The 16,161-nt window shown below is 47.7% G+C and overlaps 1 protein-coding gene across 1 annotated transcript in view; it reads left to right on the top strand.

Annotated features, from left to right (window-relative positions):
* The window catches only part of si:dkey-100n23.5 (cyclic AMP receptor-like protein A), a 52,390-nt gene that overhangs the window by 20,995 nt on the left and 15,234 nt on the right, over nucleotides 1–16,161 (top strand). Inside the window, exons 10-11 of the mRNA XM_031734641.2 lie at nucleotides 1,482–1,529; nucleotides 6,843–6,925. Of these exons, the coding sequence (XP_031590501.2) occupies nucleotides 1,482–1,529; nucleotides 6,843–6,925 (131 nt within the window). The remainder of the gene's footprint in view (nucleotides 1–1,481; nucleotides 1,530–6,842; nucleotides 6,926–16,161) is intronic.

Below are 16,161 nucleotides of genomic sequence, written 5' to 3'. Positions count from 1 at the left end.
TCAAGCCTTATCTCTTTTCAGCTGCAGGCTGTCTCACTTGAAAGAATTTCAAAAGCTTTGAAAGCAGGGTAGGTGGCGACGCTATGGAGAAAAGGATAAAGACGAGGCGGCTGAGTGAGGAGAGGTGGGATGTTAGCTGGACGGAGAAGTTTTTCCACCTTCCGATCTCCCCGAGACAGATAGGCGTGGCGAGGGAGGGGGTTCCAAGTCCTTTACACCCAGATTGTTCAAAAAAACAAAACAAAAAAACAGGACACATTCTGAGTGGCTGTGCGAGCTCATAATAACTGGAGGGATTTGAAAGCTAATGAGTCATTTCGGGCCACACAGAGAGCTCTGAGAGTGTGTTTGTTTTACAGATGCAATTTGTACATGTCCACTCCCTTCCTTCCAGCCCTCACCCCTCAACACGCCACTAGCATAACCGCTTCCCTTTCAGTAGTGTGGCTTAAGAGAGACTGCAACAAAAGCCGGGTATGTGGAGACCTGGCCAAAGCCTAATGATATTGCCACTTATTATCAGCGTTTGTTGATTTTGATGGATAGCGGTGCTCAGCTGGGCAGCAGAGGGCTGCTGTGGAACAAGTTGAATCTAATGACCAAACGGCTGTCCTTTTCTTTTCTTTTTTTTATCCCCGCACTGCACAAACACCACGGTCACGCATAGATTTACAATGACAATCACGTCAGCACCGAGAAACCATGGCAACATTGAGTTAATAAATAGCAGAATAGAAGAGCTGTTAGTGCATGTTGTTCATGCTGCCTTTTTGTGCATGCGTATGAAGCTCTCACAGGGCCTCCAGAGATTTGTCTCTGATGTCTTGGGTTACATAAACCTTCTGGCTTCATACAGCCCCCTCCCTCCTATCCCACCATCGCCAATCCCCAGTCCTGTGCATGGTTGTGTGCATGTGTGTTCCTGCGCCTGCCTGTTGACATTTTCCATTCATTCCCCCGAGAGAGGACGCAGAGGAAGAGCGAAAACTATTCCCACGTTCTTTCCAAAGGCCTCGTGTCTGCCATGTTTGCTCCACTTCCTTTTTTTTCCCCGACACTTTTTTCTAAACAAAATTCTCTTTTTTCTCCCCCACGCAACCCCCTCACACACACCCCTACCCCCCGCCTTGTTTTCTTCTTCCTCTGTCAAATTGTGTGCACTGAAGCTGATCAGGGTTTTTTTTGCGAGATGCTGGGAGCTGTTTAAGAGCTCCCTTCTGCCTCTAAGCTGTGCGCTCGGTTGTGAATTGGGCAATTTTGCTGAGGCGTGTGAGAAGGTGGTGGGATTTTGCATTGGCGTGGTAGTTGGTGTGATATTTGTTCAGGTTTCTCACTGCAGGCACTGACCTCTAAGCACAATGCCACTCCTCACTAGGAAAACCCATCTTATTAAAATCATAAAATCACTGCAATTTTTCTTTTTTTTCTGTTTTTTAGCTGCCCTGACCTCTTTCTTCCTATTTTGTGTCTTTTCTGCACAGATGCAGTCATGGCTGGGAACTTTCAACCCAGAGCGAGAGAGGCGCAAGGTAATGGTCTGACCATCAAATTTCTTAGCACATACACACACATGTACACGTATAAACACAGAACGTGAGGATTAGTGTGTCTGTAGGATTAGCTCTTGCCTTCACGCTGGGTAGGTGTCAAACACAGCAGGGAGCAATTTGACCTCTCAAATCTATTCCTGTGTGAGCTCTTGTGTATGTGTATATAAATGTGTGCATGCACGTAAAGGTGTGTTTAAGCTTCGTTTTTAAACGGAGCAGGAGATAGGTGTAAATCAAGACAGATTGAGAAGTGCGACATGAGGAGGAGGAGAAATAAGGGGAATAGAAAAAAGGAAAATTAATTGGGGAAAGGGTTAGCCTAGCCTAGTCTGAAGGGGCACTTCACTGATTTTACACATTAGTGCTGGGTTATGCGTGAACAGAACTATCTCGCGAAAGTAATTTTTCCGATCTCAGCAGGACTCACTGAAAGGCAGATTTAAAAGCCAGCCTTCTCAAAGTGACTGGAGACATAACTTTATTTAAATGTGTAAACCACTACACAATGGAGCCGCTGTTTAAATGTGAGGCAGTCAGTTCTGCAAGCTTCTCAAAGTGTTGCCACAACACACGAAATATTGCAGAAATTAAATAAAGGATGTAGGCAGGAAGGGTTTATGAAATAGCTGGTTGCATGATGGAAATCTAAGATGCTTGACCTGCACTTGAAAATTAAAAGCCCCTTGTCTCCGCTGCTTTGATTTTTAACAGTTTTCTCATCTCTTGTGAGACACGGAGTTTGAAAAAGCTGAACAAAAGTAGATTTCTTGAAAATCCTGGTACTAGAAAGTGGATCGTTAAACAGGTTTTTGCCACGTCTTTTTACCTGGTTCGTTGACTGCTTATGATGCATTGTTCAACAGGAAGACTATAAAGCCTTACTTCTCCCTAACCAGGTGCTTTTGAAACAATATGACTAATGCATAGTAGGAAAAACTAGCAGCAGCAATCCCTCGCACACCCTCCGCCCTCCTCCCTCCTCCTCCTCTTCCTTATTTGGTGTTGCCTCTCTGCCCAGCAGGGTGAGGTGTCGGAGGGCAGGTTAGGGTTAAGGTTATGTAGATGCTGCCCCTAAGTGGCAGACATAATTACTGCACGGTGAACTGGCGTAACCCTAAGCGGAGTCGTGTGTGCATGAATGTGTGACCACACACGCACACACAAACACACATAAATGCACACACACGCACGGTTTTCATGTGGGCTAATTGCTATGTGTAGCACAGAGTGTAAATAAGTCAGCAGTGGTTTTTATCACACTCTCTTTCCTCGTATTTCTCTTTCCCGGTCACTCCGCTCATTTCCATCTGTTTTTTTTCCCTCTCTCCCTGCGTTTCACTTCACGCTCTCTCTCCCTTTTCCTCCCTGTCTTTCTCTTTCTGTCTTTCTCACCCCCTCTCTCGCTGTCTCTCTCACTGTTGTGCTCATACCCAGCATGAATAAAGCAGCAAGCCAGGTTCATGGACATGAATATTTATGAGAGTTTATGCACGCGCTGCGATGCTTTAAAACAACAACAACAGCCTCCCAGATTGTGCTTGCCAAACCAGTGAGCTCCTGCTCATGTGTGTACGAGTGTGTAGCAGCAGGTGTAAACTAGAGAAAGCGATTCCTGCTGGGTGTCTGAAGACCGCTGGCTCTGGTGATTTCCATTCACTCTGCCACGTCTCCCTCCTTCTGTGCCTCACACATTCTCTGTTACTGTCACACACACACACACTCTCAAACCCCTAATGCCCTGTGTCCACACGCAGTTCCCAACCCTTTTTTTTTTTCCCTCCCTGACTCAGCACAGCATCATCCCCCCTCCCGCTCTCTGAGTGCATGTGCGTATGCATCTGGCTGGAGTGGTGACGTACATAACTAGCGCTGGCAGTTATCAGTGCTGTAAGTCACATGTTGTGACCTATCTGTGTGTGTGTGTGTGTGTGCGCGTGTATTTCTTGAGCGATTTGTTTGTGTTCATGCATGAGCACACATGATTGCCACAAGGTTTTGAAGCGGCACAGGTCAACGAGAGGAGAAGACGGTTTTTCAGGCACCCCTCACACATGCGCGTGTGCGCACCTTTAAATACATTTGCACAACTGCACACGCAGCAGCTCAGTCCCGTCGGGTAGCAACAAAACTGGCTGAGCAAACAGCAAGTCGCTTGTTCGTTATCTTCTCAAGATGTTTGTTTACCGATCCACACAAGCTTTGCCTTGAGTAACAATGCAGCGGCCTCTACTTTTATGTCTATACAAGTGTGTGTGTGTGTGTGTGTGTGTGTGCATGCATGCACAACCTTGCAAACCACTGAGGGTACCCTCTGTGTGTGTGTATTCTAATTGGTCTATCAACTTTTTATTTTATTCTTGGCCAGCAAAAGGAAGGAGTATGCGGTTTTTCCTCTTAAGGGCTCTCAGTAGGACATTTGACTTTGACAAAACACACATGCCTCCTTTTTTAAGGGATCAGATGTCCAGCTGTTAAACAATCAGCAGCGATACACAAATATATGGTTGGAACACAATATTGCTAAGGCAGTTCTTCCTCTTGTGTTACGTTATGGATGCCCTGCCGTCAGACATCTGTATATTTATTTAAACACACAGGGTGTCTAAAAGGATTCCCCACCAGCTTCACTTACCAAAGTCGCTATTTAATAAGTCAGGCTTATCAAATTAATGGTAGTAAAATGAATATAAGTGAAATAACTTTCAAAGAAGATGAAGCAGTTCACAGAAGAGGAAAAAAGCAGGCAGTGGCACAAGTCAAATCAAAGAGCTAATTAATTTAATTGACTTATTTTTAAAATGTATAATAAAGTTCATACATAGACAATGACAGCATACATACTAATGCGTGCTAATCTAACACAGATATCTTAATGTATTGTCGATGACTGCTTTGCAATAGCTTAAATATTGCAGAATCACTGTATCGTGATATGTTAGATATGGTGAGCATCATACGTGATGCAGCATGCAAAAGCCAGCCAAAGACACAGACCAAGAATCCCCACTGTGCTCAAAAGCAGCCAAGCAATGACACAGTCATGAACAACCGGGCTTTCCAACTTCCACTGCTCTATTTTAAATGTTAGTTATCTCAAAAGTATGTGCTGTCTTGAACGTTTTTTTTATGCACAAGCTGCAAATAAATGATGCAATATTTTGACCCAAACACTCATCCAGCAAACCTCTCAGCTGTGAGGGGAAAACCCAGAGCTCAGCACAGCCACACACACACACACACACACACCTGAGGGTTTGAGCTGGCCAGTTCACCAGCAAAATCTACCCCATAGTGATGCTGGTGACTTTTCTGTGCTCAGCCTACGGCGATAAAGCTGTGTGGATTGTAATCAGTCGCCGTTTTCTTGTAAACCTAGCCAAGTTTTTTTTTTTTTTTTATCAGAAGTGTAATCAGTTACGAATGAATGCACAACGAAGGAGTGTCTGTTTGCATCAGTACTAAACCACAGTAATTCAAAGAATCGGCAACGTTTGACATCTTCAAGGTAAAAATAATCAGAAAAAGAGCACTTTCAGGACTTCTCAGCCATGTCGGCTTAAAAGTTGTAACTGAAATACTGTAGCAGATGCTGCTGCTGCGCCTTATGATGTACAGCTTTTTAAGGAGAGACATTTTCCATCTATTATGTTATTCAGTTGTAGTTCTTGAATTTTACTCCAAAAAATCCTTTAAAAAGTCCTTGAATTTAGTGCTAAAGTGCCCTCAGTAAACCCGATCCTGTTATTTTTAGAGGAAGTTTTTCCTGAGACGAGCGCAAGCCTGGGTGAGTGCTGTGCTTGGTGGTGGAGGGGATGGGTCGCTCCCGATTGCTGTCTGTAATCTAGCGTGTGTCATTAACGTTGGGACCGCTGCGCCCTCTTCACATAATTACGGTTTCATTCCCCCCTCTGCTTCCCGAGCAGCGCAGGGGCCTCTGACACTGGAGGACTGTGATTAAAAACACGAGGCAGCGGAGGCACTTTACCCACTCTTTTCCTGTTTCTCTTCAACCCTTCTGCACCCTTTCCTTGGCTCACTGAAATTCCTCAAATGCCTGTTTCTACGCCTCACCGAAATCTGATCTGAGATTACTTGGCTCCAAGCAGTCTTTGAAGTTGTTTTTTTTTTCTGGATTTATTTTTCCCCCAAAAAAATATACACACACATGCTCACACAGCCACAAATCGCCTTTTCCATGCAGCATCCTTCAGGCTATCCTTTTCCTCTTCCTCATTGCAAAATTCTTTGCAGTATACGCACACTCGCGCGCCAAGCCATACACACACCATACACACAAGTTAGCAATTGGCAGATCTTGACACGGCCAGTGACGTCAGGGCTTCCCGTGATAATAGATGCTAATCGGGCTGAGCTTGGTTTTTGCCTTGGGGTTGTGCTGTTAAAGACAGTGATGTGGAAATACGACTGGTCTCTGTTCAGTAGATCACATACAGCCAACCTTTCTCACATGGTGAAACACCGCCTCTTGCATTTGGTACCCCCCACAAGAACACACACGCATATATGCGTAAGATAAAATACCACTGGATTTCATCGGAATTGTTTAAAATGCTTGCGTTAGAGCCCGACTGCCTCAGGGTTTTTCTGGTGAGTAATTAATTTCCTCCATGTGGGGGTAGAGACCAGAGCTTGTGGGCCTGCCTCCTGGCTCCGACTGTGTGTAAGTGTGTGTGTGTGTGTGTGTGTGTGTGTGTGTGTGTGTGTATGTATGAGAGAGGGAGAAAGAAAGAGAAGGAGGCTCTGCGCTGGCTCCGCTGCTGCGACCTAGCCTTGAGGAGGAGGAGGGGGGCGAAAAAACAGCACAGCGCAGAAAATCAATCCAGGGGCCGCGCTTCTCAGCCTCTTCCGGACGCAAGAGTCCTCCTCTCCCGGGAATTAGATAACGGCTTGTAAAAGCTCTCCACCACCAGCCTCTCGCCCCCCTCCTCGACTTTTAGCTGCTGCTGCTGCATGTCTCTGTCTTCCTCTCAGCTTGTCCACGAGATATTGAATTCATCCCCTTCACATTTGCTGCAAAGTATTTGCTTCTCGTTTAATTGAAATCCCCGTTTTCTTCTCATAACTGTGTGGATATTGCGTATTATCAGCAGGTTAATATTTTATTAGGTTTTAATTGGCCTTTGTTTCTCGCCCCTGCGCTCTGATCTTCCAGTGAAGACACTGACGCTGCGCGTGCACGTGTGTGTGCGCGACGCACAGGCGAGACGAGAGCATTAACGTGAGCATTTGAGTTTCTCTACATGGGTGAGCAGCCAATTTTCTCTCATCTAGGTTTCCTTGGCGGAGGAGATCAAGCCGTTGAAGTGGTATCCCTCCGTTTACCTGCTCGTGTCCATCTTTCCCCTCATCAACAGGTAACACACAGACACACACCTGTGCAGCTATAAACTCTGTTGTTTTATTTGCATGGGGGCTTCACTCTGATATCTTATCTCCTCCCACCCTCCAAGCCCTGATGTGCCTTTCCCGTTCTTTAGCTCTCTCTGTTATCTGAACTCTCGGAAAGCACTGCTCTCTCCCTCTTTCCGCCCGTAGCAGTTGTACGCTAAAGGAGGGCGTGTGTGTGTGTGTATGTGTGTGTGTGTGTGTATGAGAGAGAGATGGAGGTATAGAGCGTTTTATTGGCTTTTATAAAACCCGAGCTTCGTCGGCTGAGGGTTGGGTGGGAGGAGGCGGGTGGTCCAGTAAATGATAACCCCAGCGCTGTTATTACGCCTTCCCTCCCTTTCCTTTCCTTTCCTTTCCTTTCCTTTCCCCTCATCTCCCTCCCTCTCCTTCTTCATTCATTTGCCCCCCCTCATCTCAACACAGCACTGGTGTGATTGACAGGTCAGGGTTACTAAGTGATTAGCTGCAGCGGCTCTGCTTGTCGCCACGGCGATGTAGGCGGAGACACGGGTCAATTACAGGGTCAACGTCTTTCAAAGGCTCTGCTCAAACACTGCCCATCACCCTCCCCCCCCCCCCCCCCCCGCCCTGCTCACCACCTCACCCTTCCCTTCTCCCCCCATTCACTTCTCCATCCATTCCAGACCTTTTCCTCCTTTCCTCCCGTGCCCCGGCTGTCGGCTGATGAAGATGACAAACTGCATCCTGCGCTAACGCTGCCCCCCCCCCCCCCCCCCCCCCTTTACACACACCACCCCCCTTTACACACACCACCCCCTTTCCCTCCCTTAATGCCACTTTCCCTTCCTCTCGCCTTCTTTTACGCTCAAAAAGTCTTTGTTATTGTCCTCTTATTTTCACTCTTCCTCGCTCAGGCGCTCCATCTTTCTGCTGCTGTGTTTTTATGTCACCCCACTCCACCCCCTCCCTCCCTCCCTTTTTCCTCCTCCTCCACTTTTCCTCTCCTCGGCGACACAAAGCCCCTCTCTCTCTCTCTCTCTCTCTCTCTCTCTCTCTCTCCCTCTCCCCTCTCTTGAGCAAATACGCTCTCGCTCAGCTCGGCTCTGCCTTTCTCCAGAGAGCGAACGAGTAGAAAACGGGAATGAATTGCTCTCTCGTCGTCGTCGTCCTCCTCCTCCTCCCCCGTTCAGCAGCGCTGGCTGTATATATCTCCGGCTCCTATTAATTTGTTAGCCCCCCCTTCCCTTCCCCTACTCACTCGCCTCCCTCCCCCTGCCTCATATCCTCCACCTCTTCCTCCTCCCCTCTTTCTCCATCTCTCCCTCCTTCCTTCCCTCCCCTCTGCTGAGTGCTGGAGTGTGTAAAGTGTTTGTCACGGTGTCGTGCCGATGTCGCTGTGCTCTGCTTCCGCACGGCAGACAGCCTTAGTGTGTGTGTTTTGTTGTATATGGGAGCGTGCGTGCGCGTGGGTGGGTGGTTGGTTTCATGTCGAGGCGAATGTGCTGTCTCTGCTTGTTCCCCTGTGTGTGTGTGTGTGTGTGTCTGCCGGCGTGAATGCGTGCGCACTTGTTTGTCCGCCTCAACCGGAGTGTGTGCTTCTTTGCGTCTGCCCGCGACAGCTCCCATGTGTTTGCGTGCATGCGTTTTGTATTTTGTGTGTGCATGCCTAGCGTGTGTGTGTGTGTGTGTCTGAGTGGGGGATTATTTCTATCTGAGCTCCAAAGCCTCCTAAACAGGGCTTAGAGAGACGGCCCAGGGCAGCAGCTAAAGCCGTCGGGTAGAGCTCTCTCTTTCTCGCTCGCTCGCTCACTGTTCACCCTCTCTGCTGCTCTCTCTCTCTCTCTGTGCCATTTCTCCCTGCCCTGATCCATTGCGTTAATACACAGACACTCCCACACACAAACACACTCTTGTTTTGGCCCTCATCTGCTGCTGCCACACGCACACACAAACACAAACACACACACACATACACTCACATAGTCACACGCCACACGCAATTTTAATCTGTTCCAAATGCACACTGGTAAATGTGTTAATTCGACACCAGCTGTTGCGAATTGAAATGGGAAAACGCTCCTATTTCTTGTCGCCCGCGCTTGCACACACTCGCACGGACAAGCCATTATACGTCATTTCACCGTACACATCCATCTCTCTCACACGCTCGCTCTCCCTCTCTCTCTCGCACTCACTCGTTCGCTTGCCCTCATTTGGCAACACAAAAGTAGCACCAGACACTCGCACCTTCGCACTCATCCCTCCTCCTTCTCCTCCCCTTTCTCCTTCTCCTTCTTTCTCTCGCGCTCTCCCACTTCAGTCTCTCTCAGCTCTTTGTGTGCGTCTGTGTGTGTGTGTGTGTGTGTGTAAGCACTGCCTGGGCACGACTAGAGTTTTCACAGTCTGCTTCTCACATCGCCTCCCCTGTGTGCTTTATGGTGTGGGTGTGTGTTTGTTTACAAGGCTTGTCTAGATTCCTACTGTGCGCGCTTGTACGCTTGTTTGCATAAATAAGCCCTCTCTTCGGAACCTAGCTGCCGATTTCTGTGGCGCGTCGCAGCTCGATGTGCAAGTGCTCCTCCCGGACAGCCTGCTCGTCTTTTGCCAAGACTTCTTGCTCTCCTCAAAAGCACCCCGATCCCCTTTTAAACACCAAAGCGGGGGAGAAATCGGCCTTACCATTCAGTGCTTTTTTTTTTTCCCTCCCCTTCTTTTTCTTTACGGCTTTGTCTTGAAGCTCTAGCTCCAGTTTTCAAAGCCGCTTGGCTTTGAGCAATCAGGGTTACGCGCCTTGTGCAGGGGGGCGCTTCAGCGTGGATAGATTGGCCCTGGCGGCAGGGCTTGAACCGGTGATGTGTCTGTAACCTTGAGTTCACCCTGCCACTCCAGGAGGTAGCTTGCATCCTCCTAGTTATTCTTGGTTTCACTCAGTGCTGTCTGTGTGGTTTTCGTGGTGTGTGCATAGGCCTATACGGTGCAAGCACGAGATTTTTTATTTTTATTTTTTTTGTATGGGCTCCCTACAGCGCCTAGCCCCCCTACACCCCCACTCGTCTTTCTCTGGAGGAGATCTGATTTCCCTGCTCCAGGCGAGCAGCGAGAACAAGACAGTGTGCGCATGCATCTGTGTGTGCTTCAGTGCGTGTCTGCACTTTTGTGTGCGTGCGCACACGCGCAACCCGGGCCAGGCAGACCTTCCCCATCTCCGCTCTGCGCTTTGAAAAACGAGGGAGGAAATCTCAGAGCAGCAGTTATTATTCATCCCTCAAAGAGAACGGGGAGGAGGCGGGGGAGGAGGAGAGAGGGAGGGGGGGAGGGAGGGATGGATGGAGGGAGGAAGAAAGAGAGAGCCAAACGGGAGGGATGGAGGGAGAGGTGGGGGGGATACATTAACTCTTATCACACTGTATTCGGCATTCTGCATCCCAGGATGCGCTCTTGCTCTCCCTCTCTCTTTCTCACTCCTCCTTTCTCTTCCCTTTCTACAGTCCTTTCCTTCCGTTCCTTGCCTCTACGCTTCTCGGAATATCTTGCATTCAGCGCATATGGACGTGTGTTTGTGACTCCCCGTGTGTGCGTGTGTTTCTAAACTGGTGTGTGGTTCGTACTGTATACCCCTACTATCTTTTGTGGTGTATTTTGTTTACTTGAACAAGTAAGCTGATGCTGAAAGGCAGTGTGTGAGGTTCCAAACTCTCATCTTTTTTTGTCTGCAAGCCTTCTTTATTTATCCATCGCCTCACTTTCAATTTACAGCGTAAGAGTGGCAGCGTTGTCCTGTTTGCTAAAATAAGTTTTGAACTTGATATAACTTGCAGATAAGTGGTGTTTTGTTTTGTTTTTCTGATCTAGAGGTAAAATGAACCATTCTTGTCTTTTTTGGGATGCTTTGATTTGCGGTTTTGCAGGAGGGACATGACAGTCTATAGGGATTTGCTACTAAAGTTGAGATTAGCTTGGTTTAAACTGTAATTGCGCAGAGTAAAAGTTAATATTTTAAGAAAGCACATACTATAGAGTGAAACCTCTAATCCTTTCATTTTGACATTTTATTTTAACCTATTTACACACAGAGAACATCAATGTTTGCAAATCTGACCTGTCTGTAGCATCAGATGTCATGCTCTTTGAGCAACCCGATTGCCTGTGCGATAGCGTAGCCACAGACAGCTGTTCGACCCACATAATATTTGGTGGTTATGTGACCATGCCTACTGTGCGCGCCTGCATGCGCACACTTGTGTTTGCATCACGGGCAGTGATTGGTGTGCAGCTGGAGACGGAGAGCCACACAGCCATTCGTCTCCCATTGAGCAGCAGTGACTCTCCGCTATTCATCCCCATTTAGCGAGACGGCGAGATGGCCTACAGGGCTGTGTGTACTGCACACGCACACACACACATAGGGGCCACCCATATCAAGGCTGGACACACACACACACACACACACACAACAAGCCTGAATTTTCAGTTTTGAAGTGAAACATAGTTGTAACATGTATCTGTTTGCATACATGTAAATGAAACCTACAGAGCACACAAACACATTTGCATGACCCCACCACAGTGCACTGTACTGACCTGACTGTTTTTACATACATGTAGGTCATGTAGACAAGTATCCATATATAGGCATACAAGGTCATGCTGGTGCATATGCACATGAACACATATGCATATGGTATACACATGCAAAACCTAAAGGAGATACTGGATAACCTCCCTCACACTCTGCCGTATGCAAACATAAACACATACACACGCACCCACACATACCCTGTTCCCCCTCCCTCTGCTCTTTCAGGCACGTCTTTAAATATTCATCACTCTGGCTGCTCTGTGAGTGCCGTAAACGCTGCCTCACACTCCAGGGAATAGCTAAAGCCTACTCTATCATCTGCTCTCCCTCCCTCCCTCCTCTCTCTCACAGACACACACACACACGCAGCCCTACACACACGGACACACTTCTAGCCACAGCCGCTCACAAGGACGAACTGACTCGCACAAACACTCTGAGACACAGCCAGTGGCATCACTGGACGCCCAGACACATGCAGGTACATGAATCAGGTGCAGGGAAACACGTATGCTTCGATGCACGTTGAAGAGATTTTGTTTGTGTGTGTGTGTGTCTCTGTGCGCGTGTGTGTGTGCGTTTACTGGCTCCCAGCACAGTGCGTTGAGCGGTGTTGTGTTCCAGGAAACAGGATGTCTCTTTGTTTGGGTTTTATTCTGTTGGTGAACGTTAGCCGCTTTAGTCCCTGGGGTCTGTGTGTGCCGCTTTGTCTGTTACCGTGTGTGTGCGCATCCCATGCAGGTGTGCCTGTTTGTGTGTTTCAGGATTATTCCAGAAATTTTGGCAAAAATGCACGTGTTTGGACCAAGCATGTGCGGTTGTCTGTAATGGGAGTCATACCCCGAGCATTTACACCCATATTGACCTTATGCTCAAAGTAGATCATCTTCCAGTTTTCAGTTGTAGTGCACACGCACGCAGACACACAAGCACGACGCGCATGCAGACCGTGGTTTCATCTACGTGTCGCTACACCCAGGAGAAAGAAGATAAAGCGCACCATCCTCTAGCAGATAGTTCCCAAGCATTAGATCTGAACACACGTTTGCGCGGTTGATCACATGTTGTCACTGTACAAAGAAAAGCCTGTCCTGGGTTTTTGCTGCCCTAAAGGCCACCACACATGTATCAAAGAGACGCAAGCAACCAACGGATCAACAGGTCAAGTTTTAATTTAAATGAATTTCAGGCACCGAGTTTAAAAAACCCAGTGTTGAGTGCTTAAAAAAAGTCTTCTTTATTGCTTTGTCTATTGAGATTATTGAGAGGAAAAACCACAAAGATTAGTGTTTTTATGTGAAGAATCTGGATTCAACAAGTGGATTCTACCATATTTTGAGTCCTTTAAAAGGCTATCATGGCTTGAAGCACTGTGAAGAATAATTAGACGAAAATAAACTGTGACAATGTTCATTTTTCATCCTCTCTGTTTGAGATTAGTGTTTGTCTTTTTAAATGTTTTAGAAATATAGATATAATAGAAACCTTTGAGCTGGATTTAGTTTTAGGGGCTTAAAAGCTAAAACCTTTCTGAAACCTACAGGAAAGGAAATAGAATATCACGTGAGCTTGGCATACATTTTAAAAATTATATATAAATCTCCTTCTTTACTGTCCCATAGTTGCATTGATTTTGTTCCACCTATAATTTATCTTGGATATCAAATTCAATTTTACAGAATTAGACTTTCTAGTCAAAGAAAAGTTCCGATTCGCTGTCAGCAGCAGCACCGCAGGCAGAATGAGAGCCTTGTTTGGGCACTGCGAAGCATGTGATTTGTCTGGAGGGAGGAAAAAAAATAGAAGTAAGGCAGTCAGTCATAGAGCGGAGGAAGTGCAATCGGGTTCAGGATGACTTCTCTGTCTGGCTGCCCTCCACTCTGGGGAAGGAGTTCTCGTCCAAGCTGTTAAAGTGCGTTTCACCCACAGCTCTGAGGATGTTCGGCACAACAATTAGAGGCAGACAAAAAAAAAGAAAAGGTGAACGCTGATAGAAGGAGGAGAGGGAAACGGAGGGAAGGAAAGTGGTATAGACTGGCAGGGTGGGATATTGGAGGAGATGGGGAGAGGCAGTAAATGAGGGATTTTGCAGAGAATGCGGAGGGTGAGATAGACGGGTTCAAAGAGTGAGTGACAGCATGATAGATGGAAGGTCTGAATAAGTGAGCGAGGCTTCGGAGACGCTGCGCGAGTACTAATGATTGACTGCATGCTTACAGGTGGTAGCAGACTGAGACTTAAGGCTACATGCGCCCGCGAGTGTGAGCGCAGAAGCGTGTCTGCGTGTTTATTGTTGTTGACCATTTGCTCCTGATATTGTGTACACAGCATCATCCCTTTTGTGAGACTTGCTCGACTACGCCGCACACACAAAACCCCGACACGCGCGCACACAGCAGCTCAGCCAGGCATCGCCCGCAGCCACACTCTCCTTCTCACCACTGCCTCCCTCATTCATCTTTCATTAGCCTGGCTCACACAGGAGAAACAGCCTACCACCCCCTACCATCCTCCCCCATCCTCCGCACGCCTCCACCAGCATCTCTCCCTTCTCTCTCTCTAACCTCCTTGCCCCCCCCCAGTCTTATCTTGGTTTCTCTCGCACGTAATCTCTTTTGTTTGTCTCACTCATGTCTTGCAATCTGTCTTTCTAGATATCGCTCCTACTCCTCCTCTTCCTCTTTCCCTTCCCTTCTCACTCTCTCTCTCTCTCTGCCTCCTCGGCTTCTTTTTTAGTCTTTTTCATTCAGCCTCGCTCCTTCACCCCTTTGCCCTCTTCCCTGCTCCTCCTCCTCCATCGCTCTCGGCCCCTCGTTCCCCTCCACGGCCTCACTCTTCCACGTTTTCACCTCTTTTATCGTCTTCTCCGTTTTCGCTCCCGCTCTCCCTTCTCTCCTTCCTGTGCAGCGCCGTTTCTCTGACACTCATCTCTGCCCAGCCTCCCCCCCCCCCCCACCTTCCTGTCTCCCTTTCTCTCCCCCTCGCCTGCTCTTTTTCTTCCTTTCATTTTGCTCTCCGTCTCTCCCTCGATGGAGGGGAAAGGCTCTTCGCCTCTAATTGCGGCTGTTCCGTTGCCATGGCGCGTGTTGCTCAGCGCTGCGAGGTGCTGTCTGTGTGTGTGTGTCTGTGTGTGTGTCTGTGTGTGCGTCTGTGTGTGCGCCCGCATGTGTGTGTGCGCCTGCGTGTGTGTGTGTGCGTGTTTGTGTGTGGCAGGCAGATGATTGCTTGCTGCCAGCTCTCGTTTCCCGGACGCCGATCGTGTTTCTTTGCGGCAGCAGGAAAAAAAAATGAGACGCCAGAAATAGCCCCCCTTCACACAGACCCACTCACTCTCACCGCTGTGCTGTCAGAGAGACACACATACGCAGGCAGGCGCACACACACAGCCGCTCACACAAACACACATCCACTGCATTTCCTCTCCTGACATTCTCGGCGCATGTGACCCAGGTTAGCCTGAATGTAGACACCTATTTTGCACACGCACGGGCAGTGATGTGTGTTTATGTGTATCCACATGTGTCCAACTTCCTCTTCGTGCGTGTCCGTGTGTGTGTCTTTGTGTGTGTGTTTCCTGCGTCTCTTAGGAGGTTGTGTGGGGACTCCTGATTTATTTCACCTTTAATGGGAAGTGAAATGAATGTGACTAGCAGCTGGTCTGGTCCTCGGAGATATCGCGGTAGGCTAACCCAGAAAACAGTTCTGAAATGGTCCCTACTCTGACAAGCACCAGGATACGCCACTCTACGCTCCACTGGCTGCACTGTTGGTTTTATTTTAAGCTTCATTTAGACGTTTAGTCGACACCTTTATCCAGAATTACGGCAGGTAGATTCTTGTTGCCGGTTTATATTCGACCTCTCGCCAACTCAACTTGTGGTTTTCTTTCTGTCACAACTTTTTAAAGGGTTGTTGGAAGGTAAATGGAGACAGATTAATGGCAAATAAACCTTGCAACCTCACGCTGCAAAAGAGGATAAGAGAGGATTATAACCAGATTTGTGGATGAATCTCCATAATCATCTTCTGTGCTTTTCTCCTGCAGTTCTCACTGGGCTTTTAAGGGAAGAAAACAACAGCCTGTTTATGTGCCTGCTTGGTTTTGACAAAGTTTGCGTAACTTAAATCTAAAACTTTTAGGAACCATTTGTAAGACTGCTAAAAAATGAACAAAATGTGCACAAATGACAAGAAAAATACAGTAAAATCTCTCCATCCATCCGTTTTTCTACTGCTCTGGATCCAGATTGTGGGGGTAGCAGTTTAAGCAGGGAAGCCCAGACCTCCTTTTCCCTTCTCCAGCTCATCTGGCGGGAATGAGTTCTTCCTGATAGAACATGCCCGAAACAGCTTACCTAGGAGGCATCCAGGAGGCGTCTTAGTCAGATATCTGATCTATTTCAGTTAGTTTTGTTCGATGTGGCAAAGTAGTGGGTCTACTCTTTAGCTCCTGCCAAACGACTGGAAACTGATTTCTGCAGCTTGTATTCTCAGTCTCATTCTTTAGGTCACTATCTAAAGCAGGGGTGTCGAACTCCAGGCCTCGAGGGCCGGTGTCCTGCAGGTTTTAGATAACATCCTGGGTCAACACACCTGAATCAAATGATTAGTTCATTACCAGACTTCTGGAGAACGTTGAGGAGGTAATTTAGCCATTTAAAT

The sequence above is a fragment of the Oreochromis aureus genome, linkage group 16 (assembly GCF_013358895.1).
Source record: "Oreochromis aureus strain Israel breed Guangdong linkage group 16, ZZ_aureus, whole genome shotgun sequence".
NCBI lineage: Eukaryota > Metazoa > Chordata > Actinopteri > Cichliformes > Cichlidae > Oreochromis > Oreochromis aureus.
This window is presented reverse-complemented; position numbering and strand designations above follow the sequence as displayed.